Source organism: Salmo trutta, chromosome 1 (assembly GCF_901001165.1).
Source record: "Salmo trutta chromosome 1, fSalTru1.1, whole genome shotgun sequence".
Lineage (NCBI taxonomy): Eukaryota > Metazoa > Chordata > Actinopteri > Salmoniformes > Salmonidae > Salmo > Salmo trutta.
In genome coordinates this window covers 62,038,595-62,066,254 of record NC_042957.1, presented here as the reverse complement: position 1 = coordinate 62,066,254, position 27,660 = coordinate 62,038,595, and the positions used below count along the sequence as shown (strand labels likewise).

General features: G+C 41.3%; 1 protein-coding gene across 1 annotated transcript; it reads right to left on the bottom strand.

Annotated features, from left to right (window-relative positions):
• Nucleotides 1-3,582: 3,582 nt before the first annotated feature.
• On the bottom strand, nt 3,583-27,660 carry LOC115204463 (CD97 antigen). The gene is made up of 19 exons (XM_029770061.1): nt 27,276-27,660; nt 20,394-20,471; nt 18,589-18,771; nt 17,448-17,600; nt 17,078-17,299; nt 16,633-16,761; nt 16,418-16,461; nt 16,147-16,251; nt 14,942-15,095; nt 14,523-14,642; nt 14,159-14,349; nt 13,779-13,943; nt 13,092-13,286; nt 12,530-12,747; nt 12,328-12,394; nt 12,138-12,229; nt 11,797-11,965; nt 10,855-10,956; nt 3,583-4,587 (listed from the first exon to the last, which is right to left on the bottom strand). Exons 1-19 carry the CDS (start codon nt 27,304-27,306, stop codon nt 4,546-4,548), a joined length of 2,460 nt encoding a protein of 819 aa, XP_029625921.1. The 5' UTR covers nt 27,307-27,660; the 3' UTR covers nt 3,583-4,545.

Below are 27,660 nucleotides of genomic sequence, written 5' to 3'. Positions count from 1 at the left end.
TTTTGTCTCGATATGCGCTCGCGCGTTACCCTTTGGATAGTGACCTGAACACACAAACAAAACGGAGGTATTTGCACATAACTATGGATTATTTGGAACAAAAACAACATTTCTTGTGGAAGTAGCAGTCCTGAGAGTGCATTCTGACGAAGAACAGCAAAGGTAATACAATATTTCTAATACTAATTCTGAGATTAGTGTGCCTCAAACTTGGCGGGTGTCTGAATAGCTCACCGTGATGGCTGAGCTATATACTCAGGATATTACAAAATGTGCTTTCGCCGAAAAGCTATTTTAAAATCTGACATAGCGATTGCATAACGGAGTTTTTTCCCCTCGTTCATGAAGTGAAGTCCGGCGGGCATAGATCGTGCTAACAACACGGAGCTTTTTGGACATAAATGATGAGCTTTTTCGAACAAAACTACATTCGTTATGGACCTGGAATTCCTGGAAGTGACATCTGATGAAGAGAATCAAAGGTAATGGATTATTTTCATAGTATTTTCGATTTTAGATCTCTCCAACATGGCGGTTAGTCTGTATCGCAAAGCGTATTTTTCTGGGTGCAGTGCTCAGATTATTGCAAAGTGTGATTTCCCAGTAAGGTTATTTTTAAATCTGGCAAGCCGGTTGCGTTCAAGAGATTTAAAACTGTAATTCTTTGAATGACAATATAATATTTTACCAATGTTTTCGAATAGTAATTTTTTAATTTGTTGTGCTGACTTGACTGGCGGTTATTGGAGGGAAACGATTTCCTGAACATCAACGCCATAGTAAAACGCTGTTTTTGGATATAAATATGAACTTGATAGAACTAAAAATGCATGTATTGTCTAACATAATGTCCTAGGAGTGTCATCTGATGGAGATTGTCAAAGGTTAGTGCATAGTTTTAGCTGGTTTTCTGCTTTTGGTGACGCCTGTCTTTGAATTGACAAAACATTACACACAGCTATTGTCAATGTACTCTCCTAACATAATCTAACTTTATGCTTTCGCCGTAAAGCCTTTTTGAAATCGGACAACGTGGTTAGATTAAGGAGATGTTTATCTTTCAAAGGGTGTAAGATAGTTTTATGTTTGAGAAATTTGAATTATGACATTTAATTGTTTTCAAATTTGGCGCCCTTGATATTTCACCTGCTGTTGATAGGGTGTACTAGGGGTGGCACGCTTGCGTCCCACATAGCCCCAAGAGGTTAATGTGACTGACTTAGGTTTGGAAGAACAGGAGAAAATTCTTAACCTCACAGCACCTATAACTGATGTATGGGGGGCTTGTACCAGCAAAGGACGCATACGACAGACAATACCAAAAGGGTGGTTAGGTACTTGCGCACCGGTGTTATTGGTCCAACCAGTTAGAATTAGTCATCAGAGGCCAGTTATAGGAGGCCAAAGTAGGCACAGGAGGAGTTTTGACCAGGATGAGAGTAGCCCTGTCTAGATGGATGCTATTGGCATCCCCAGGGGAGTTCCAGATGAATACAAAGCTATGAATCAAATAGGTGAAGGCTTTACCACTACGTTCTTTTGGTGGTTGACAATAAATAAAAATGTGGATTGAATTAATTACATCTATTATAATCAACAGAGATTCATGAATGAAACCGGGAATGCAGTAAAGGGGATCTCTGACCAATTATCCGCCACCTCCCTCATGACCTGGCAAAATAGGCTGGCTCTCGATATGTTATTGGCAGAAAAGGGCGGGGTCTGTAGGATGGTGGGGGGTCATTGCTGTACGTTTATTACAAGAGCTCTAGCAGGGTTAACGGCTCTAAGTGAAGAATAGGCTGAAAACTCAGGGGTTAATACATCTGTGACAGGGTGGTTTGATGAAATGTTTGGCAAATGGAAAACCATAGTAGCTACCATCTTGGGGGCTGCTATTGTTTGTATGGGTATGCTCGTATTATGTGGTTGTTGTCTTGTTCCCTGTGTCCGAGGGTTGGTGAGCAAGGCGTTGGAGAATGCTGTGACGCAGCAGATGGTGAGGTATGGACCCATACCTGACTCAGACCAGTGGGATGAATGCTACTTGCCTCCTGGAATGGTGAATGAAGCTGACCAATTCGACCCCGATGACCCACAATTACATAAAACTTTTCTTAGTTCTAACGTGTGAAGGTTATAGTGAAAATCTCAAAAGGAAGAGTTATAACTGGAAGTAGAAATATAACTATACCCAGGTGAGGTGAAATAGACCTTGTACATTCATTTATGGGTGTGATATTTAGTCAAAGGGTGGATTGATAGAATAGTTTGTATGTTTAAGATAATGACTAAAATATTCCACCCTGAAACCATATAATTGTATGAAATGTGTTAAGAGTCATAATTCAATAATGTGTGTGACTAGGCCATTGTGTTACTATTTCGCAATATGAGCTGGGTATAGTTGAGACATTCAAGGACAACTGAACTGTCGACTTGTGAAACTAATAACTGGAAAGAGACCTCCCCAACCTGGGGATGAGAAAAACTGTTAGAAATAGCTAGGCTTGCAGAAGATGAAACATGTTGCAGAAGGGTGATAAACAATGTATGTGAACTTTGGAAAAATACAGCCCACCTAAAGAGAGATGGAGTTTCTTCTGATGTGAGTTCATTTGTGTGTGCTATAAAAAGATTGTGTTCTCATTTTGAAGACAGAGCGCTCTTTGAATAAAGTATTGATCTATTGCAGAATCTGACACTTTGTCTAATTCTTCATTAACCAGATCCTTACAACCTCTGGGAATTGGCCAAAGCTTGAGTGATAGTTGAGTTCAACCATTGAGATAACACAATTCGTGTGACAGTGTGACTCTGACTCACAAACCCATTGAGGCTCTAAATAACCTGCTGAAATTGCCTTTGTCAATTTGCATCTTCTGAGATGAGAGACAATCTGATGGAGACTATCCCCACCCATTCAGAGTTTGACGTCTGTACTAAAACAAACAGTTCTGAACCAATCAGAAACCTTTTCAAAACAATTCCACATCAGATTCAGGTAGACTACACATACTGCAGTTGCCTTAATCTAAAACGGAGACAGAAAAACATTTTAGATACAGTATCTCAAACCACATTGTCGTTGGGAAAGGAGGACCAAAATGCAGCAGGATTGTGGATGCTCATCTTGACGTTTTATTTAACTAAAAAATACGAACACCAAAATAACAAACAACGAACTCACGATCAACACAACAGTCTTGTAAGGCTTACTCACGCTAAACAAGAAACAGGCAAAACAAGAAACAATCTCCCACAAATTACAAACACAAACACCCCCTAATATATAGGACTCTCAATCAAAAGCAAATAGACAACACCTGCCTTCAAGTGAGAGTCCCCACCCCAATTAACCAAACATAGAACCAGACTCACCAGACCAAACATAGAAATACATGAATACAAAAACAGTGCCCAAAAACCCCGGAATACACAAATCAAATGCCCCACTAAATAAAACACCACCCCGAACCACATAAAACAAATACTCGCTGCCACGTCCTGACCAAACTAAAATAACAATTAACCCTTATACTGGTCAGGACGTGACACACATTTAAAAAAATTAAATCAAGCTACACAGTTAAAATATTTTAATATTTTTTTCAATTAAAATATTGCATGGCAAATAAAGTCTAAAAACAAAGAAGTTACAGTACAGTGATAAAAGCATGCCATTTCCCAGTTAAAAAAACAGTCATATGATCTTTACAAAGAAAATATTTACAATGATTTTAATTTGTCCTTATTTGACAGGATGCACACCTTATTAGAAACAATGTAACAGTCATGATCATGATTCTTGTACATTTTTTTGGTTGATCCCTTTTAAAATTGAGATACAATTATAAAACTATATACACAAAATATACATTTCAATCTGACATGATTTCAATCTGACTCTCACAACTCGACCTTTGGTGGTTATTTTTTAAATAAAACCATTATAGCTTATGACTATTTTTTATAATTTGTTGCTTTTCATCTGTTATGTATTTTAAGATCAGAGAAAGTACCTGGATAATGTATAATGTAATAATCCATGATGAGTTTTCCCTAAACCATGTAGGACTGGTCCACTCTTCTACAGTAGGAGGGGGGTTTCTCATCAGCATTATATAATCCAAAGAATATCAAGGTTGGAAAAATACATGAAACTGTCAATAGGAAAATCAGTGTAAAACAATAAATAACTTTGTTATCGTTACTCTTTGGAGTTTTAGCTTAAAATAATATCCAGGCCAGCCCAACGAGAAAGTACAGTAAAATTTACAGAATCTTAAAAAAAATTGCACAATTCTGCTTAAAGCGAAATATAGTTGTCACAAACAAACGGACATCATTCATCCCATCAATCTATCCTGGTCCTTTTGTGCTCTTTTGGCAAGACAGCACAAACAGATCACGGACCAGGCAAGCATCAACTTATGCCTGTCATTAAATCAGGGTGATTATGGTTTTATAAAACTCCCAGGTGTTGCTAGGAGGTCACGAGGTCAGGCATCATGGGGTCATGTCCAGCAACCAACGTCCAGCCCCCTAGATCTGAGACTCTCCCGTGTTCTGGGCACTCTTGGATGTCTGGGGGACACAGACAGAGAGAGGGCAAAGACAGACAACACGTCAATCAGTTACTTTTTGATCAGACTCTGTCATCACAGTCCATTATTAATGTACAAGTGGCTCTGCTGTCTCTCTCTTTCACCCGCTAGACAAAATGCTTCACTTAACACCTTCCTCACCCACCTCATCTTTAGGGAGCGTCGGCTCTGGCCCAGAATCACACGTTTGCCTGTTTTATGGAAATCATCAAAAATGACAGTTCTTTTCCTCCTCTGTTGTGCTTTGAAAGGTTTTTAAAATTGCCTTTGAGCAATCTCACTTGAAGGAAATGACTAGACTGATCACACCTCTGCTCAGTTCTGAACATGATGTCCCAAACCATGGTCAGTAATGATTAACGATGAAATTAATGGACTGATTAATTAAAGATGTCTCTGGATGGGGAAAGAAGTGAGAATTTTACAATGCGCTGTAAAACAAATGTTCCAAATTGACCGTTAACCTGATAAGAGTGTGCCCTCAGAAATTGAAATTGAAGTACTCTGAAGTTTGGATGAATGCACATTTAACTTCTATCTAAATATTCTAATATGCTTATATCCTTTGTATAATACAGTAAATGTAATATTTTATGCAGAACTTTAACTTGCAGATCAGCCTTAATAATATTACAGATTCTGGGTTCTATCAAGCACATTTTTGTCTAGTTTCTAATCCCCCTATTATTATTATCTATTTTTTTTCAGCAGTATCAATCCTCCCCTGATTGGAGAAAACTAATGTCCAACAATACTTATTCTACTGCTACTCACATCTATCTACGCTCAGATATACAGTACACTTTAATCTTAAATACCAATACCCTCAGATGTCCACAAACTAACCCATCTTTCCTAGTACACTAACATTTTACTATTTCCTTTTGCAAAACATGTTTTACTGTGATGTCTTACGAGGGTCTTGAACCTCTATTTGTACCATTTCTACCAAGATTACCCTAAAGATAAACACTTTACCGAAAAGTAATCATATTTCCCATTGATTGATCGTAGTTTTTCACATCTCCTAACAGTACAGTTTGTAGGTCCATCTGAACAGAGATATGACTTAGTGGCTTGCGAAAGTATTCGCCCCCTGGCATTTTTTCTATTTTGTTGCCTTACAACCTGGAATTAAAATGGATTTGTTGGGGGTTTGTATCATTTGATTTACACATCGTGCCTAGCACTTTGATGATGCAAAATATTTTTTATTGTGAAACAAATAAGAAATAAGACAAAAAAAACTGAAAACTGGAGCATGCATAACTATTCAACCCCCCCCCCAAGTCAATACTATGTATGTCTCTATAAGCTTGGCACATCTAGCCACTGGGATTTTTGCCCATTCTTCAAGGCAAAACTGCACCCTCTCCTTCAAGTTGGATGTGTTCCACTGGTGTAGAGCAATCTTTAAGTCATACCACAGAATCTCAATTGGATTGAGGTCTGGGCTTTGACTAGGCCATTCCAAAACATTTAAATGTTTCCCCTTAAACCACTTGAGTGTTGCTTTAGCAGTATGCTTAGGGTCATTGTCCTGGTGGAAGGTGAACCTCCGTCCCAGTCTCAAATCTCTGGAAGACGAACAGGTTTCCTTCAAGAATTTCTGTAATTAGCGCCATCCATCATTCCTTCAATTCTGACCAGTCTCTGCCGATGAAAAACATCCCGACTGCTTTATTCTGCCACAACCATGCTTCACTGTGGGAATGGTGTTCTCGGGATGATGAGAGGTGTTGGGTTTGCACCAGACATAGCGTTATCCTTGATGGCCAAAAAGTTCAATTTTAGTCTGATCTGACCAGAGTACCTTCTTTCATATGTTTGGGGAGTCTCCCACATGCCTTTTGGCAAACACCAAACGTGTTGGCTTATGTTTTTCTTAAGCAATGTCTTTTTTCTGGCCACTCTTCCATAAAGCCCAGCTCTGTGGAGTGTACGGCTTAAAGTGGTCCTACGGACAGATACTCCAATCTCCGCTGTGGAGCTTGGCAGCACGGCAGGTTATCTTTCGTCTCTTTGTTGCCTCTGATTAATGCCCTCCTTGCCTGGTTTGTGAGTTTTGGTGAGCGGCCCCCTCTTGGCAGGTTTGTTGTGATGGCATATTACATTTTTTAATAATGGATTTAATGGTGCTCTGTGGGATGTTCAAAGTTTTTGATATTTTTTTATAACCCAACCCTGATCTGTACTTCTCCACAACCTTGTCCCTGACCTGTTTGAAGAGCTCCTTGGTCTTCATGGTGCCGCTTGCTTGGTGGTGGTGTAGTAGACTCTGGGGCCTTTTAGAACATGTGTATATATACTGAGATCATGTAACACTTAGTAAAATAAAGTCCACCTGTGTGCAATCTAATTATGATACTTCTGAAGGTAATTGGTTGCACCAGATCTTATTTAGGGGCTTCATAGCAAAGGGGGTGAATACATATACACGCACCACTTTTCCGTTTTTAATTTTTCAGAACTTTTTCATTTCACCAATTTGGACTATTTTGTGTATGTCCATTACCTGAAATCCAAATAAAAATCAATATAAATTGCAGGTTGTAATGCAACAAAATAGAAAAACGCCAAGGGGGATGAATACTTTTGCAAGGCACTGTAACAACCACTCCTGGACCTGACTCCAAAACCGAGCCACTGAAGGACAGTACCAAATGAAATCTGTTTATTGTGTTTCCTCATGACAGAGTCTGCACAGGGCTGACTGTTCATTGTGCCATATATTGAGGATTATGTTTGTGGCGAGAATTTTATATAGTAGTTTACATTGAAAAGATCGGATTGATGCGTCCATTTTTTGTTTTGTATATCAGTTCATAAACCTGATTCAATGGTATTGGGACATCAAAAACCTGTTCCCAATTATCTTGAATTTTATGCTGCATAGTTGTCAAACCTCTCAACCCTATATTGAAACTGGTACATTTCATGATTTATACCTGTCATTTTAAGCCATGCATGGTTTTTCATTGGAGGCCGACAAACCAATTAATTTGTTTCTGTTTTGAGTAATTGCCTCTTCCATTTTTTGTGGCAGAGCTGCAATGAGTTGGTTATACTTCTGTATTTATCTCCATACACATTTGTTCATTTCTTGTGTGACATAATTTTACCGTCCTTATTTACATTGTCATCCATAAACATGATACCTGCCTTCTACATTTCTTCCCCAAAAAATCTGTACATTGGAGTTTAGACATATTATTTGCTGTAATATTTGTTCTGCCTCTTCTGGAGTATGAAATTTGAATTTTGACCAGCTCTGTATGGCTTCATTTTAAAAGAAGAATACTTTAAACAGGGTTACGTTATCAATCCACTGGAAATGTTTTATTTTAATCAGTATAAAAGCAAAAAGCTCACTTTTGAAATTGGATGTGCCTCTTAGTATCCATCTGGAAAACCAGTTTGGAATTTTGATATAATTTTGGTATAACAGAGGCTTTAAGGGATAGGTTGAATGCCTTAATATCCAAACTCATGTTCGTTATATAAATATAACTTTATCTGGTTTGCCATTAAAATTAAATATTTTTTTCTCGCATGACTTGAAAAAGGATTCTCCTGAAGTCGGTAGAGCCATTAGTAAATATATAAACTGAGATATCAATAGAGAATGAATCAGGGTAACTTTCCTGTAAATGGACAGGTATTTCCCTCTCCATGATTTAAGGATCCTATCTATTTTGTTTTCTATCGAAGTTAATAGTTCCAAGGTCGTTAAACTTTTCTGGTATATGTACACCAAGCACAAACTTCACCGTCCACCCATTTAATCAGGAGGCTACATGGCAATTTAAAGTTGATATCTTTTAGAGACCCAATCCATAATATAATACAGTTATCATAGGTGGGTTTCGCCCAGAGAAACTATCCAGGTCCTCAATAAGGTTGAAGATTGAGGACTCAAGAAAAAACTTTAATCCTCAGCGTACATTGATACTTTTGTCTCTAATCCTTAAATGTTTTGCCCCTTAAAGCTGCAATATGTAACTTTTTGGGTGACAAAATTCACATAAAAAAGTGAGTTATAGATCTGTCATTATCATTAAAAGCAATTCTAAGAAGCGGTAGATCTGTTCTGTGAGCTATTTCTATGCTTCCCATTAAGTTTAGTTTTTGCGTCTTTTAATTTCAGTTTTGCACACCCGCTGAAAGTACAATATTTTTGGTTATGGAACATATATTTCACAGTGGTTTAGATGGTTCAAGGATGCCCTACACTATATGTGCTTGTTTTGTCACAAACTAAAATTAGAATTTTAGCAATCAGGAAATGGGGGAGCGATTTCTGCAGTGCAGCTTTAATGTAATCAGTAGATCAGATTTTTACAGCTAACAGTTCAATGGCTATAACAAATAAGTCTCGTGACAGCGGGCACATTGTTTTACTCCTCTTGACTATTCAACATTCTCAGAGAAATAACTGTTATTTATTATTTTACATAAAGTATTGTTCTCTTAGAGATTCTGCAAAAAAAAATAAAAAAATCCAGGCACTTACACAGATTCTAGACAGGATAAAAGGCTTTCTCAAAATCTGCTATATAGATTATACCTGGTTTCCCTGCATTCTCGTAGTTTTCAATTATTTCTAATAGTTGTGTAATGTTGTCTCCAAAATATATTCATTTTAAGAATCCCGTTTTATCGTGATGAATAATGTCTGGTAGGACATTTTTAATTCAAAAAGATTTTTTTTGCAATTAAAAAAAAAAGATGTTGGGTCTTTGTACTGCCTTCCTGGCTCCTGCTTCAGTAAGAGAGTGATCATTCACTCTTTGTGTGTCCGACAGGTGGCAATTAATATGTGATTAATTAAAACATAATAGTAATGGATCTTCCAGTAGAACATATATTCAACTTTTTATCTTTATTGGAATGCCATCAAGGTCAGAGGTTTTTCCCGTCTGAAAGAAGTCAAGTGCCAACTATAGATTGTCCTGTGTAATTAGGCCTTCACAATATATTTTTTTGGTGTCTGAAATAGTTTAACATGATTTTTTGGGAGAAGGATATCACAAAACTCACTGACAAATGAGGTTTGAGGAACTTGACGAGCTTGTTTAAAATATTTTTATCCTTTGGTGAGATAAGGATTTATCCATCTTTGTAACTATTTTCTGTAGGTTATTTTTGGTTGTGTTTCTATATTGAAGGTTTAGGAAAAACTTTTTTTGCCATTCTCCATCTAATTTGCTCTGTTTTTTAGATAAGTGAAACACGATTTTTTCATGAATAAGTTCCTCAAACTCCTTTTATATTGTGTATAGATTATTCAGTGCTTCTGCAGTACATTCATCAACACCATTGATGTCTGTTAGATTTTCTATTGCTGTTGTAAGCCTTTTCTCTGTTGACCAATTTTTGGGGATGAAGATTCAATTGATTGGCCTCCCATATGATAAATGGGTCTGCTGAACCTGTATTGTGCAAGAAAAGAAGTAGTATGTCCCTAGTTGTTGTTAAGAAAGTTCTGTCAGTCAATAAACCCAGGTAAAATTGTAAATATCCCTGTCCTCATGGAAGGTATGTCATAGTTATATGGAGGGATATAAGTTGATGATATAATCGCATTCGATCCTCAATCAATACATATTTCACTTTTGGCACCATAGAAAAGGACACCAGAAAAGAATCAATCCGACTAGCTTGATTAAGCCTCCTCCAAGTATATCTTACGAGATCCGGGTTTCTGAGCCAATGTCAGTCAATTCCAATGTGTCCATAATATTCATAATCTCTATGAGCACCAGAGGGTGATAGTTGGTAGTATGATTTCCTTTACGGTCTACTGACTTACTTAAAACTGTAATAGTGTTATTTGTATCTAATTAGATTATTATAAATATTGTCAAAGAAGTTTGGATCGTCATTATTCGGTCCATATAAATGTATGAGCAATGTGTTTATCATCAAGTAATATTATCAAAGCAATCCATATTCATTGAGCATTTAAAAGTATTGCACCTCAAGATCTAGAATTTCTTAGTACATGACAGAAATAGATTTTACCATCCCATTCTTTTTCCAAGGGCAATTCGTCAGAATATATTTAATGACTTTCCTGTAAACAATAAATATGGTATAACTTTTACTCGCAGAACTTTGCCTCGCAGACCTTTACCTAGTGTTCAGTGTCACTCAAACTTAACAGTGTTGGAGGGCATAAGTACATCATATTGAAAGCCTTTCTGCTCTTTTAGATATTGGCTACTCAATTAGTAAGAGTTAATACCTGTGATTTGCTGTTGCTTGACTGGTTGGAGGAAAACTCTGAGTACTTTGTCTTCTGTAGTGCACAGACGCTGTCCAGGATTTTGCCATACTCCTCTCTCACCTACAAGGTGCAAAAGAGAGCACTATGAGCAAAGACGATAGCGAAACCTGGCCGAGCAGGGGTGGGGGGAAGGGAATAAGTAGACCAGAACCAGCTATTCGTTCCTCCATTTTTCCTGTCTCTGTAAGTGGGCGTTCGTTCTCTAGTGTGACCATGTTTGAGCATGCGGTAAAGCATGCTCATGAGAGAGAGGGAACACTCATTTACATAGACAGAACCTTGACCATTTTTTTAAATGGTAAACAGCTCTTATGCATCATCTTTATTATCCACCACATTTGTTATGAGTCCAACAAGCACATATTCGCCTACCCTTAACTGTAGGCCCTACAGTAAACTAAAGCCAATCAGTATTATTTAAACACTTAACAACTCATTTGGAATTTAGCCAAAGTAGAATAACCCAAAGCCATGTATTTAGAGAGTTGGGCCTATGTGGTTCCTGCATTATGATGCATTTACATGACACTGTTAGCTCCTAAAAAATACTATATAGAATGAGCATAATGGTGCATGTACATGACACTACAACATTCTATGACAGCCATGTTATCTCCCCATTAACATTACATGGGGAATATTTAAACAATGCTGAATCCCTCCCCCTAGGCTTTTGTGAGGCCCAAAGGCCAAACTTGGTCCTTCACATTTGGTTTGGCCTGCCAGAAGCTTCCAGAATGATCTTATGTATTGATGAACAATGTTATTGGATGTTTTTTGGTTCAAGGCCCAATACTGAGATTACGTTTCATCCCACCAAGCCCAACAGTTTGGACTCATCTGTACGATGTCCATATTAGAACTGCTTCAAGGTCCCTGGTTGACAGAGTCTTGACGTACCTGTTTAGAGAGCAGGCAGTGCATGAGGAACACTAGGACCCCCTGCAGACTGTTGAGGAGGGTGAACAGGTACGACATGGCCAGCGTGCTTTCCTCAAACTGGAAACAGCCAAAGATCCACATCGTGCCCAGCACACACAGCTGAGCCACTGCAGTTATGGTGAATGCCCTGCAGGAGGTGACAAACACACAAAGTTAGATAGAAAGCATGGGTCACAACATGTCATCTTACAGTAAGGCCTGTTTTTTCCCCCACATGTTCTGGCCAGGAAAAACAGTGGTCCTTTGTTATGGGCTATAACACAGCCTGTGTGAGAACGTCCGTTTCTTTGCCGGCTCACTTGATTTTGCGGAGTTTGTCAAGGTCAGGGTTCAGGCTGGAGAACTTCTGGGCCAACTTCCACACCGTGATGAGGAAGAAAAACACGTTCACCTAGGAGGGGAGAGGGAGATAAGTAGAACTCTCACATGACACAAAACATTGTAAGTAGGAGTGATGAAACTATTCCACCTTTCATCTGTGATACGCACCATGATGATGATACAGACAGGGCCAAAGAAGCTCCAGATGAATCCATCCTCAAGGTTGAGCCAGCAGCTAAAACACACAATGCACACATGATTACCTGATCTCTATAGTACACAACAGAGAAGGACAGAGAGTCAGACAAATATATATAGGGAATCCAGTCAGGAGATGACACTGTCAGGGGTCGATGCAGTGGTCACTCACTGGCGCTCGGTTCCGTATCCTTTGGCGTTGGCGAGGGCAGAGATGGCGACGATGACAGCAGGAACGCCATAGCCCCCCGCCATCATGTAGAGGGGCCTGAAGGTGGTGTTGAAGACAAGGACCACCATCCTGAAGAGCTGCACTCCCTCCAGACACATCCAGCAGAACGCTGCCAGGAAGAAGAAGTGAAGCAGCCCAGCCACCACCGCACAAGCAGACTGAGGAAGAGAGGAGAGAGGGATGAAGAGAAAGGAAATAAAGGGCTGAGAGTGATCGACAAAACTAAATGTGAGTGAAATGACATATACTGTAGATAGTGATAAGGTTCACAATACAATACGTTACCCACAACTGAACACACAATCACTGCATACATTAACTTTTCTTCCTACTAAAATTTTTTCTCACCACCCACATAGACAGAGTACCTATGCCAAATGTAAATGTTACACATATTGTCACATCCTCTGACCTCCCACGCCCAGAAAAGCTCAGTGGAGTTTTCCTTATTCAATCTTGTTCCGAGGGCAGAGCGTATGTGATTGGTTGGATGCAAGCTTACCTGGCTCTCGGTGTGTGAGATGCCGACGAGGAAGACCAGGTTGGCAATGAAGAGGCTGAGACAGAGGTGGAGGTGGATGGTATTGCGGGTGCTCCGGATGGAGCGGATCAGGGAGAAGGTGAGGATGCAGAGGAAGAGACACAGCAGGGACAGGGACAGGCCCACCCAGGTGATCAGCTGCAGCTGGAATGTGTCCTGGAGGGAGGAATGGAGGCGAAGACACGTCACCATATAGTCACAGCAGTGGAGGCTGCTGAGGGGAGGATGGCTCATAATAATGGCTGGAACGGAGTAAATGGAATGGTACCAAACACATGGAAACCATATGTTTGATGTATTTGATACCATTCCACTTATTCCACTCTATTACCACGAGCCTCAGTTAATGTGTCACCAACCTCCTGTGAGTCACAGTGACTGACAACTTTCATGGATGTGTCTTATAGACAACATACCCCTGGAGAAATAATAATGGAGCCCTATCTAGCTAGACAAGACACAGAACAAATAAAATAAAAAATCTTTATGGATTCACTGTTCTCAAATGAATGCAAACTTTTTAAAAGCCAAACTATCTCATATTGCACAATTACATGTGCAAGTGAAATGAAACTATTAGAAAAGGCATTGTTCCTGCTCTATCTTTCAGCAGAAGTACAGCTAGACTAAAAGACAAATCCCCCTCACCTTGAACTCATAGAGAGCCATAAGAACAGCAAAACTGCTGAGATGGTAGCAGGAGCACACCGTGTGGGTGGCATTGGACTTCACCAGGAAACAGCCTCGATCAGACCAGGTCCCTTCTCCCGACTCAGCATCCCAGTACACACAGGTGTAGTTCCCTTCATCTGACTGGGAAACAACATTCACAATTACCATAGAAGAGAAGTAGAAAAACAATGTTACTCCAGGACACTTCACATAGTGACCATCCCAGAAAAGCAAAGCAGGTTCACTCAGATGTCTGCATAGATCTTGAAATATAGCGCAGCATATGAAGATTTGATACTGCCACATTCACATAGACCATCATAATGGGATAGAGGGGTAATGCTTTTGCTCCTCACCTCCTTCAAATGGGAGAAGGTGAATGTGACTGGCTCCTTGAGAAAGGATGTGTCCTTGTTACTAATGGTGGCCGTCACCACTTTGGAGTTGATCTGGAAGCTGTGGCCCTCCTGTGCCTTCAGCCCTGAGAAGGAATGGTTGGTGGATGTCTCCAGACCCTTATAGCTGAGCAGGGACACCGTTGCAAATCCTGAGAAAGCAAATGTTTAAGTCTAGGAGTTTGGACACTGTGTGCATTCATTTCACATTATATCATTACATTATAAAGATTGGTTCTGATGATTGTGATTCTGATGATTGTGGTGGGATTATGATGGCAGTATTGAAGTTGATCATGAAGATGAGGATGATGAAGATGGTAACCTGGGTAGGAGGTGTCTCCAGCAGCAGTCTCCCAGTGGCTGTCTAGCTGAGCGTGTGTAGAGGACAAGGTGAGTGGTCCCTGGGGTGAGGAGGCATTTCTCTGCACCAACAGCTCCACCTCTGGAAGCAAATGCATTCACATCTTCACAAACAGGCCTACAGTAGGTGAGATGTTACAACTCTGAGAATGGTTATGTGCTAGAAAGTCAGACTTGTTCCCAGGAAGTTATGCAATGAAATGTGACCCATTTAACTTAATGAACAATGTTGTAAGCTATTCAAAAATGGCCACAAATGAACATATTCTACAAAGGAAGTTATAACAACTTGTCTTCCGTTAGGTGGCTTCAAAAGCCAAAACAATCATGGCTGAGTTTATGTTGTCTGGACTAATGGCTGAGTTCAGGACGTTCTCCTACCGGTGTGAGTGTTGAACCTCCTGGTCTTGGGGTGTTTCAGCAGAGGTCCTATCATTCTCAGAGCAGTCTCTACCAGGTCCAGCAAGACACTCACTTCCTTGTTATTATTCAGAGGCCCGCCAGACAGGAGCCTGTCTATAGCAGACAACAGAGTCTACAGAGACACAGAGAGTGGTGGGGGAGGAGGGGTTACATAGACAGTCAGAGAGGCTGAGACTTTTATTTGTCACATGCACAAGTACAGTGAAATTCTTAACTTGCAAGCCCTACGCAATATTGCAGTATTCAATATCAAAATAGTAAAACTAATAAAATAAATAAATGAAATAAAAACACAAGAAATAAGAGAAGAAAAATAGAAGAATGTTATATACAGCAGGGTCAGGGCCAATTCCGAAATGTACATGACTATATATTTGGCATACACAAACCACAATGCTATGTTTAGAAGTCATACAGCAAAAGGAGGTCAGTTTCCATTATAAGAGTCCAGACAACAAACTCAACCTTCCCAAGTTCTCTCACGTCACCCCGCTCCTCCGCTCTCTCCACTGGCTTCCAGTTGAAGCTCGCATCTGCTACAAGACCATGGTGCTTGCCTACGGAGCCGTGAGGGGAACGGCACCTCCGTACCTTCAGGCTCTGATCAGTCCCTACACCCAAACGAGGGCACTGCACTCATCCACCTATGGCCTGCTGGCCCCCCTACCTCTGAGGAAGCACAGTTCCCGCTCAGCCCAGTCAAAACTGTTCGCTGCTCTGGCACCCCTATGGTGGAACAAGCTCCCTCACGACGCCAGGACAGCGGAGTCAATCACCACCTTCCGGAGACACCTGAAACCCCACCTCTTTAAGGAATACCTAGGATAGGATAAAGTAATCCTTCTAACCCCCCCCTTAAAAGATATAGATGTACTATTGTAAAGTGGTTGTTCCACTGGATATCATAAGGTGAATGCACCAATTTGTAAGTCGCTCTGGATAAGAGCGTCTGCTAAATGACTTAAATGGAAATGGAAATAAGCTAGATGTACCAACAGTGCTGGTCATCAGTTGTTGTTTCACTGCATGTATCCTTTCCTTAATGTGTTTGGGCTGAGTCTGAACCTGCGTATGTCAACCTCTTTATGATGGATGCCTGGGTTATAATGAGCCTCAAATATAAAAAGGGCCTCAAATATAAATATAGAAATAAGCAGTAGTACCTCTAGCAGGGCCTCTCCATCGACTTGTTCTGCCGTATTACTCTCACTCAACTCCAGACAACTGGTCCTCATCAGGGCCACAGCATCCTGCAGACCTGGGATGACCTGAGAACGAGGGATGAGGAGAGAAAGTGAGGAGAGAGAGAGAGAGAGAGAGAGAGAGAGCAGGTGGGGGGGGGTAGAGAGATGAGGAAGTTAGTCTATTTTGTTCTGCAGATACCTGTAGGTGTGAATCATTACTATATAATCACTGTATACTCATGTGGCTTACCATCTTAAGATGCTTCTCACTCACAAACGTGTTACAGTTCAACTCTGTAGAAAGAGAAGAGATGAGTGAATAAGGCATCTTAAATGAAAATATATTTTTTAATGAAATTATTGATGAAGTGATGACAACTTGATCATGCAGAGGAAGTATTGAAATTTGAATGTTGAAACAGCTCCATCTCAATGAGAATGATGATCTATAAATGTGATTCTCACCAGTACATCTCCCCTGCGGGTCTCCGTAGTTGGTGAATCCTGCATGGCACGCACACCGATGGCCACTGTTGGTGGCATTATGGCACGTTCCATTCCCTCCACAGATAAACATATTTATTTTACACAAGTCTACAAAGGAATGATAGAAAGCACAGGTGACATTTTCATAAGATGTTCAGATCTACCTAAAACCGATCAAGTCACATAATATCAATTACACATTCTGGTCATAAAGAAATGTGTATCTGGTGCTTCATGAGGAAGAGGAGCAATTGAGCAAAATACATCAAGGGGTATAGATAAAAAATGATTTAACTGTCTCAAAATGTCCAGGTTTTCCCCAAATCCCAGTTGGAAGATTCCTGGAAATAGCAGGAAATCTGGAGGCCTCCAACCAGGATTTCTAGAAAACCCATCCAGGGTGAAAATACAATTCCTCCCATACCTTTAGCACCTTGAGCATCCTCACTGTCTGTGGTTGCTGTCTGGTCTGTGGTGGCTTTCTGATCTGTTATTTCCTCACATGATTCTCCATTCCCTGTGGATTGAGCTTTGCCAGACTTCAGGCCAAACCCTGGATTGCAGACACAGGAGTAGCTGCCTCGTGTGTTGAAGCACTGTGTATGCTTCCCGCAAATTGTGATGTCATCCACACACTCGTTTCTATCTACATGTGGGTAAAAAAGACCATTAGGAAAAGGAAACTCACCATTTCATACATAATGACATCCTGTATATGCCTGATATGCTCTCTGGATGTACTGTACACATCTTTTGATAGTTAGTGTTAGCACCAGTTTTCTTTGGCATCTTACCTTCACATGTGACTCCTTGGCCAAATATAAATCTTTCCACTCCAGTACTGGACACAAACCCCTCATTGCAGATGCAGGAGTATGACCCTAACACATTGTGACACTCGGCATTGGGACCACAGGTGTTATTATTCTCCAAACACTCGTTGATGTCTTGAGGCACAGAGAAAGGAATAGTCAGTCACACCTCAAATGCAAACGTAGAATATACACTGAACAAAAATATAAACGCAACATGTAAAGTGTTGGTCCCATGTTTCATGAGCTGAAATGTTGTGTACAAACATCTACATCCTTGTTAGAGAGCATTTCTCCTTTGCCAAGATAATTCGGCATATCAAGAAGCTGATTATACAGCATGATCATTACACAGGTGCACCTTGTACTGAGGACAGTAAAAGGCCACTCTAAAATGTGCAGTTTTGTCACACAACGCCACAGATTTCTCAAATTGAGGGAGCATGCAATTAACTTCAGCAATGTCCACCAGAGCTATTGCCAGAGAATTGAATGTTAATTTCTCTAACAAAAGCCGCCTCCAATGTTGTTTTAGAGAATTTGCCAGTACTTCGAACCGGCCTTGCGATTGCAGACCACATGTATGGCGTTGTGTGGGAGAGCGGTTTGCTGATGTCAACGTTGTGAACAGAGTGACCCATGGTGGTGGTGGGGTTATTGTATGGGCAGGCATAAACTACGGACAACGAACATAATTGCATTTCATCTATGACAATTTGAATGCACAGTGATACCGTGACGAGATCCAACATTCCACAGGCCACAATCAACAGCCTGATCAACTCTATGCGAAAGAGATGTGTTGTGCTGCATGAGGCAAATGGTGGTCACACCAGATACTGACCGTTATCTGTGACCAAGAGATCATATCTGTATTCCTAGTCATGTGAAATCCATAGATAATGACCTAATTTATTTATTTAAATTGATTGATTTCCTTATATATAAACTGTAACTCAGTAAATTATTTTAAATTGTTGCATGTTGCGTTTATATTTTGTTCAGTACAGTATAGTCACTATATAAGTGTATGGATTCCAAAATTGCAGCAGTGCTGTGCTCTCTTGCCAGGACTGCAATGTATAGAAATGCTATAAGGTAACTAAAAAAGAGAGTTGTTTACCTAAACATTTTTCAGGTGAGTCAGCTGTGAAGTTCATCTGCTGTGATGATGATATGAACCCAAGAGCACATTGACAGTAGAAGCTTCCTTCAGTGTTGATGCATGCTGCATTCTCACCACAGATTTGTGGTGTTTCAGGGTCATCATTATACTCATCACTAGGAGGATTACACTCATTCTCATCTGGGGTCAAAAACAGGCATTGAGAAAGTGTGAAGAGAGGTAGAATGGTTGGGGAATGGGAATGGTCATTCAAAATATAAGAGAGATATACAGTTGAAGTCGGAAGTTTACATACACCTTAGCGAAATACATTTAAACTCAGTTTTTCACAATTCCTGACATTTAATCCAATTAAAAATTCCCTGTTTTAGGTCAGTTAGGATCACCAATTAATTTTAAGAATGTCAAAATAATAGTAGAGAGAATGTCAGAAGTTTACAAACACTCAATTAGTATTTGGTAGCGTTGCCTTTAAAATTGTTTAACTTGGGTCAAACGTTTCAGGTAGCCTTCCACAAGCTTCCCACAATAAGTTGGGTGAATTTTGGCCCATTCCTCCTGACAGAGCTGGTGTAACTGAGTCAGGTTTGTAGGCCTCCTTGCTCGCACACGCTTTTTCAATTCTGTCCACAAATGTTCTATGGATTGAGGTCAGGGCTTTGTGATGGCCACTCCAATACCTTGACTTTGTTGTCGTTAAGCCATTTTGACACAACTTTGGAAGTATGCTTGGGGTCATTGTCCATTTGGAAGACCCATTTGCAACCAAGCTTTAACTTCCTCACTGATGTCTTGAGATGTTGCTTCAATATATCCACATAACTTTCGTACCAAATGATGCCATCTATTTTGTGAAGTGCACCAGTCCCTCCTGCAGCAAAGCACCCCCACAGCATGATGCTGTCACCCCCGTTCTTCACGGTTGGGATGGTGATCTTCGGCTTACAAGCCTCCCCCTTTTTCCTCCAAACATAACGATGGTCATTATAGCCAAACAGTTCTATTTTTGTTTCATCAGACCAGAGGACATTTCTCCAAAAAGTACGATGTTTGTCCCCATGTAAAGTTGCAAACGGTAGTCTGGCTTTTTTATTTTTACTGTGGATATCGATACTTTTGTACCTGTTTCCTCCAGCATCGTCACAAGGTCCTTTGCTGTTGTTCTGGGATTGATTTGCACTTTTCGCACCAAAGTACATTCATCTCTAGGAGACAGAACGCGTCTCCTTCTTGAGCGGTACGACGGCTGTGTGGTCCCATGGTGTTTATACTTGCGTACTATTGTTTATACAGATGAACGTGGTACCTTCAGGCATTTGGAAATTGCTCCCAAGGATGAACCGGACTTGTGGAGGTCTACAATTTGTTTTCTGAGGTCTTGGCTTATTTCTTTTGATTTTCCCATGATGTCAAGCAAAGAGGCACTGAGTTTGAAGGTAGGCCTTGAAATACATCCACAGGTACACCTCCAATTGACTCAAATTATGTCAATTAGCCTATCAGAAGCTTCTAAATGCATGACATCATTTTCTGGAATTTTCCAAGCTATTTAAAGGCACAGTCAACTTAGTGTATGTAAACTTCTGACCCACTGGAATTGTGTCTGTAAACAATTGTTGGAAAAATGACTTGTGTAATGCACAAAGTAAATGTCCTAACCGACTTGCCAAAACAAAAGTTTGTTAACAAGAAATGTATGGAGTGGTTGAAAAACGAGTTTTAATGACTCCAACCTAAGTGTATGTGAACTTCCGACTTCAACTGTATATAGAAGATATAATACAAGACAGACATGTACATACCAATGCAATCGTTCCCCTTTGTATAGAATCCTTGGAGACAGCCTGATGCATGTACCATCAGCGGGGCAAGGTGAAGAGCTGCAGAGTAAGAAACAGGCAGATTCTCTAATAAGTTGTCCCATTATCGTATGGTCACTGCTATCCTGGATACTTGGAACATCCCTACCCTAAAGCTTATCCCTAACCTTAACCTTAACCTTAACCCTCACCTTACCTTAACCTTCACCCTTACCTTTTTACATTTCAAATTCAATATGGTAGGGACGTCCCAAGGGTACTGGATAGCACAGAACATTAATGGTATTGGGGGAGTGCCCTGAACATGTGTAATATTGACAAGTACATGACAAAACTACTTTTGTAGAACCAACCTTTGACTATGATTGTAAGGTTGTAACATTAATCAGTTGGAGAGGTTTCAGGCACAGAAACGTGCAGCAATAGTTTTTAAAGGTTTAAATATTTCTCTCTCTCTGTTCAAAAAGGTATACCCCCTATCTGGATTTCAGCAGATTGTTCCTACGGCATCTGTGCTCACAGGATATGCCCATAATAACTCCTGAATTGCACACGGCTGTCCGGAGGTGACCATTTCCTCTTTACCAGGAAGCCATCACCTGGCATGGGACTGTGTGATAATGACTGTAAACCTCCTCAGTCTGTATGATAGTGAATGGGTAGTCAGTCCATTGTGTTAATGAGTGGAGAGAAGAGGCAGCAGTAGTGTGGAATGTTGTGGTCACAGAGAGAGTCTTCTAAAACGATGTGTAGGCACTGTTTAAGCTCCACATTTCTGGTGCTTTCTGTTTTATTCTAACTAGTAAGAAATATTAAGAAAAAACATTTTTAAATAGTGGAACTTTTCATTGAGGAACCATCTGTCAAACATTGTTCTCTGATACAGTAGCTTTATTCTCTCCCTTCACAACCCTCCATGTCACGTGGAATGACGCTGGAGAGACGAAGCAGGTACGGGGAGTAAACATTTAATGAATAACGGACATATAACGAGACAGGAACAGCGTCAGAAACAAATACAAAGACAAAAACAATCAATGCAGCAGCGGGGAACAGAGCTGGGGAACTGACAAATATAGGGGAGGAAATAACAGGTGATAAATGAGTCCAGGTGAGTCCAATAACGCTGATGTGAGTGACGAGGGAAGGCAGGTGTGCATGATTGATGGCAGGAGCGTGTGATGCAGGGTAATCTGGCGCCCTCAAGCGCCAGGGGAAGGGAAGAGCGGGAGCAGAAGTGACAGTAGCCCTCCCTCTTGGAACGCCACCCGGCTTCCCACCTGGGCGAACCGGCCGAGGCATGGGCGCTGGGCAAGCCAGTTGGGGCGTAAAACCCTATGAACCGGCAGGAGCGTGAAAGCCTAGAGACCCGGCCGAAGCATGAGAGCCTGACGATCCAGCTGAGGCATGACGCCTGTCGATCCCGCTGAAGAGAAGCCCGATGAGTGTGATGTGGGGTGGGAAGCCGCCAAACCAGGAAAACCTCTCGAGCCAGCCAGGTCGTGAAAGCCCGACAGGCTGGCTTAGGCACCATGTTTTCCCTCCACAGATAACTGTTTTGCCAGAGTGTGACAGTTGACATCATGGCTTGTCATTATTCTACCCTTAGGTGCCTCTCAAGCCTTATAATCAATTTCCCCTTGCATAGCTTTCAAGATGGCGCTGATAGAGATGTTCGCCCTGTTCATGGCTCCTTTTTATGTTATTTCTCACCTTATTAGCTCAGAACGTCCTTTGCATTATTATATACAGCCAGAAAAAACTTTTGAATATTAGAGCGGCTGTAACTCACAACTCAGCATTTTTGCCAGATATACAACTTTCCTGAATTTGATCCTTTGTTCTTACCCCCAAGGCAATTCCACTTATCCCAGTGACTGCTCCAAGATGGCGCCGGTGGAGGTGTTAATTCCACCCACTGCTTCTGAGTATATTACTCGCTAATGTTCAGTTCCTGGACAATAAAGTAGACAAGTTCAGGGCGAGGATCTCCTTCCATACTGTCCCCATCCATACAGCCAACTGTACATCACGCAGACAGGAATAAAGAACTCCCCGGGAAAAAGAAAGGCAGAGGTGTATGATTAACTACTCATGGTATGATTGTGGTAATGTACAGGAACTCAAGTCCTTTTGTTCACCCAACCTAGAATTCCTGACAATCAAATGCAGTCTGCATTACCTCCAGAGAGAATTCTCTATGGTCATCATCACAGCCGTGAATATTCTCCCTCAAGCTGATACCATGATGGCTCTCAAGGAACTACACTGGACTTTGTGCAGACTGGAAACCGCATATCCTGAGGCTGCATTTATTGTAGCTGGGGACTTTAATAAAGCAAATCTGAGGAAAACACTACCGAAGTTCTATCAACACATCGTCTGCGTCACGCGAGCTTCAAAAACTCTCGACCAATGCTACTCTCCCTTCCGGGATGGCTGCAAGGCCCTCCCCCGCCCAAATCAGATCACGCCTCCAGCCTGTTCCTCCCTTCCTATAGGCAGAAACTAAAACAGTAAGTAGCCGTGGAAAGGACTATTCAATGCTGGTCTGACCAATCGGAATCCATGCTTCAAGATTGTTTTGATCACACGGACTAAGATATGTTCTGGGTTGCTTCTGAGAATAACATTGACGTATACACTGACACGGTGACTGAGTTCATCAGGAAGTGCATAGGGGATGTTGTTCCCACTGGGACTATTAAAACTGTGGATAGATGGCAGCATTCTTGCAAAACCACCGCATTTGACCACGGCAAGGTGACTGGGAATATGGCTGAGTACAAACAGTCCAGTTATGCCTTCCGTAAGGTATTCAAACAGGCAAAACGTCAGTACAGAAACAAAGTGAAGTCGCAATTGAACAGCTCAGACACGACACCTATGTGGCAGGGACTCCAGACAATCACGGATTATAAAGGGAAAACCAGCCACCGGACACCGACGTCTTGCTACCTGACAAGCTAAACACCTTTCCCACTTCAAGGGAAACACAGCGCCGTGGACTGTAAGCTCTCGCTCTCTGTGGCCTACGTGAGTAAGACATTTAAGCATGATAACCCTCGCAAGGCTGCCGGCCCAGACGGCATTCCTAGCCACATCCTCAGAGCATGCACAGACCAGCTGGCTGGAGTGTTTACGGACATATTCAACCTCTCCCTATCCCAGTCTGTTCTCCCCACTTGCTTCAAGATGTCCACAATTGTTCCTGTACCCAAGAAAGCGAAGGTAACTGAACTAAGTGACTATAGCCATGTAGCACTCACTTCTGTCATCATGAAGTGCTTTGAGAGGCTAGTTAAGGATCATACCTTACCCGACACCCTAGACCCACTGCAATTCGCATACCGCCTCAATAGCTCCACGGATGATACAATCGCCATCACACTGCACACTGCCCTATCCCATCTGGACAATGACTTATGTAAGAATGCTGTTCATTGACTACAGCGAAACCTTCAACACCATAGTACCCTCCAAGCTCATCATTAAGCTCGGGGCCCTGGGTCTGAACCCCACCCTGTGCAACTGGGTCCTGGACATCCTGATGGGCCGCCCCCAAGTGGAGAATGTAGGCAACAACACCTCCAGTACGCTGATCCTAAACACAGGGGCACGACAAGGGTGCGTGATCAGCCCCCTTGTGTACTCACTGTTCACCCATGACTGCGTGGCCACGTTCGTCACGTTCGTTTGCAGATGACAAAACAGTGGTAGGCCTGATTACCAACATTGACAAGACAGCCTACAGGGAAAGGGGTGAGGGCCCTGGGGGAGTGGTGCCAGGAAAATAACCTGTCCATCAACTTCAACAAAACAAAGGAGCTGATTGTGAACAGCAGAGGGAGCACGCCCCCATCCAGATTGACGGGACCTCAGTGGAGAAGGTGAAAAGCTTCAAGGTCCTTGGCACACACATCACTGACAATCTGAAATGGTCCACCCACACAGACAGTGTGGTGACAAAACGCGCAACAGCGCCTATTCAACCTCAGGAGGCTGAAGAAATTTGGCTTGGCCCATAAGACCCTCACAAACTTTTACAGATACACCATTGAGAGCATCCTGTCGGGCTGTATCACCGCTTGTTACGGCAACTGCACCGTCCGTAAAGACAGGGCTCTCCAGAGGGTAGTGTGGTCTGCCCAATGTATTACCCGGGGCATACTGCCTGCCTTCCAGGACATCTACAGTACCCGGTGTCACAGGAAGGAGAGGAAGACCATCATGGACCTCAGCCACCCGAGCCACGGCCTGTTCACCCCGTATCCATCCCGAAGGCGAGGTAAGTACAGGTGCATCAAAGCTGGAACCGAGAGACTTAAACAGCTTCTATCTTAAGGCCATCAGACTGTTAAATAGTCACCACTAGCTGGCCACCGCCCAATACCCTGTCCTGAACTTTAATCACTGTCACGAGACGGCTACCACCCGGTTACTCTACCATGCAACTTAGAGGCTGCTGCCCTATGTACATATTCATGGAACACTGGTCACTTTAATAATGGAACACTGGTCACTTTACATACTGTTTTATATACATATACTCCGTACTCCAACATTGCTCGTCCTAATATTTCTATATTTCTTAATTCCATTATTTTACTTTTTAGATTTGTGTGAATTGTTGTGTATTGTGAGATATTACTGCAAGCATTTCGCTACACCCCCAATAACATCTGCATAAAATATGTACGCGAACAAAAACATTTTATTTTATTTGATATTTCTAAATTCTAAAGAATTTGACAGAAAAGGTTTCAGCCATTGAGACAATTAACTAACCAAATGCACCTAAAGAGGGATAGTCACCTCACCTCAATTAGCCACCCCTTGCAAGGTGTTATCAAAGATTTCCTGTCTTCTTCACTGCAGCGAGAAATCACACTGAATGTTATAACCTTGCTGTGATGTCATGGCAACAAGGATTTTTTTTTTCTCTCAGAAAGTGCATGTGTGTTTTGTGTTTGTGAGTGTGTGTGTGCATGCACATGTGTGAGTTTCAAAGACAATATGGGTGAGGGGGAGTGGGTGTGAGTGTTATCAGACTGTGGGGTACTTCAGGGGAGATCACAGAGTATAAATACCACTGTTAAAGGCTGAGGAATAGAGGTTCTCTTTAGAGAGAGGGACCCAGAGTCTAGGATGAAGAATAGGGAGAGTGTCTCTCTCTCTGGCTGTCTCTCTGTCTACTGCTAATTCCTCTGAATGTGTTCCTTCAGGCTTTTAGTCCTCAGATTCCCATAAGTCATTCAGTGTTATGACAACGGTCTGTCCTTTAGGTTCCATTCAGTTCTGATGAGTGTCATTGTTTCCATATTAAGAGCTGTGTCCCTATTGCTCTGTCTTGCTCAATGAACCAGTAAAAAGTACTTGCTGATTTTCCACTTACTGGAAATAAGTTATAAACGCTAATGCCGTAAAAGGGATTCCACAAGGAAGCAAGACAGATCTATTAGCCACATGTAAAATAGTTGCAATAAACTGAACAACTCAACAATTTCAACAGGCTATTAACAGGATTTTAAATGGATTCCAACCTTGGCACACACAATGTCACGTTGTCGTCTCAAATATCTCAAAGGGACTTGCTGTGCTCTCCCCCCTACCTTATGTCTTAGAGATGTTCTCAAATGTTATGATTAAACCACTATATAATTAAACCTGCAATTACTGAGAAGAACGATTTACATTTCTGCTGTCATCTGACTCCTTTCAATACAAAGGATTAAAATAACTCACAGTGGTGTAAAGTAGTTAAGTAAAAATACTTTAAAGTACTACTTAAGTAGATTTTTGGTGTATCTGTACTTCACTATTTATATTTTTGACAACTTTTACTTTTAATTCACTACATTCCTAAAGAAAATAATGTACTTTTTACTCCACACATTTTCCTTGACACCCAAAAGAACTCGTTGCATTTTGAATGCTTAGCAGGACAGGAAAATGGTCCAATTTACACACTCATCACGAGAACACCCCTGGTCATCCCTACTGCCTGACGGACTCACTAAGCACAAATGCTTTGTTTGTACATGATGTCTGAGTGTTGGAGTGTGTCCCTGGCTAACCATACATTTTTAAAACAAGAAAATTGTGCTGTCTGGTTTGCATAATATAAGGAATATGAAAGGATATATACTTTTATTGTTGATACTTAAGTATATTTTTCAATTACATTTACTTTTGATACATAAGTACATTTAAAACCAAATACTTTTAGACTTTTACTCAAGTAGTATTTTACAGCGTAATTTTACTTGAGAAATATTCTATTTAGGTACCTTTCATTTTCCTTAAGTATGACAATTGGGTACTTTTTCCACCACTGATAACTCAACCATTCCGCTTTACTTAATAACATGTTTCAGTTGTTCCTAAATGTAGTTTCAGCTTATGTCAGAAATGATGTCTAACGCAATCTGAGAGTAGCCTGGTCCCAGATCTGTTTGTGTCTGGCATGTGACCATGACCATGGGGGTTGGCAAGACAGTAAGAACAGATCTTGGAGCAGGCTAAGCTGAGAGGTGTTCAACCCTGTAGTGACCTCCTGTGGGACCCTGATCATAATGACCTGCCAATGAATTTGCACATTAGCATTTCAGGCAAATCCTAATTTAAGTCAAATGATCACTTAGTTATGCTTTGATATCAATGGGAGACTAAGTGAAAATTCAATTCAAGTTAGGATTTGCCTCTTCAAGTTCAACATCCACGTCTTTTACTTTACTTTACTCTTCATCTAACCATCCCCGATCAAACATAAACACTCTCTGATTTAGTGCTTTCTCTCCCAAACACACAACCTTCTCCATGGCAACATGACTTCTGTGTAAACAGTTTACAAAAATGACTCACCCAGAATCAGGAGATGCACTCTGCCTGTCATGGTGAAGAAGAATCTCACTATCTCTTCTATGAGAATCACAACGCACAAGATTAGACCAGGGCTGAAACTCTATTCAAAAGTGTGATAAAGATCCGTCTTCTCTTCTTCTCAGGAGTTTCTCCAAACTTCTCAGGGTTGTTTTACTGAAGATAAATGGCACCCGTATCCATCAACTCAGTCAAGCTTCTGTCTAGTAGACTGAGTTCTGCTGACATCACCAAATGAGAGATACAATGACAAGTAGTCACTGTGCTCTCATCACTTGCCTAGAACTCTCTGTCTCTGACTCACTCTCCTTCTCTTCCACCCTGTGTGGTGGTCTGGGCTGTGTCTGGCTCACTGACATACTAAGAG

What these genes read in the sequence shown, in the direction of transcription:
- LOC115204463 (XM_029770061.1), bottom strand. Translation starts at nt 27,306, where the DNA reads ATGACAGGCAGAGTGCATCTCCTGATTCTGG. An exon ending in TCTCACACACCGAGAGCCAG is followed by an intron (nt 12,748 to 13,091) that starts GTAAGCTTGCAT and finishes TCTCTTCCTCAG; the next exon opens with TCTGCTTGTGCGGTGGTGGC. An exon ending in CAAGCAACAGCAAATCACAG is followed by an intron (nt 4,588 to 10,854) that starts GTATTAACTCTT and finishes TGTGTCCCCCAG; the next exon opens with ACATCCAAGAGTGCCCAGAA.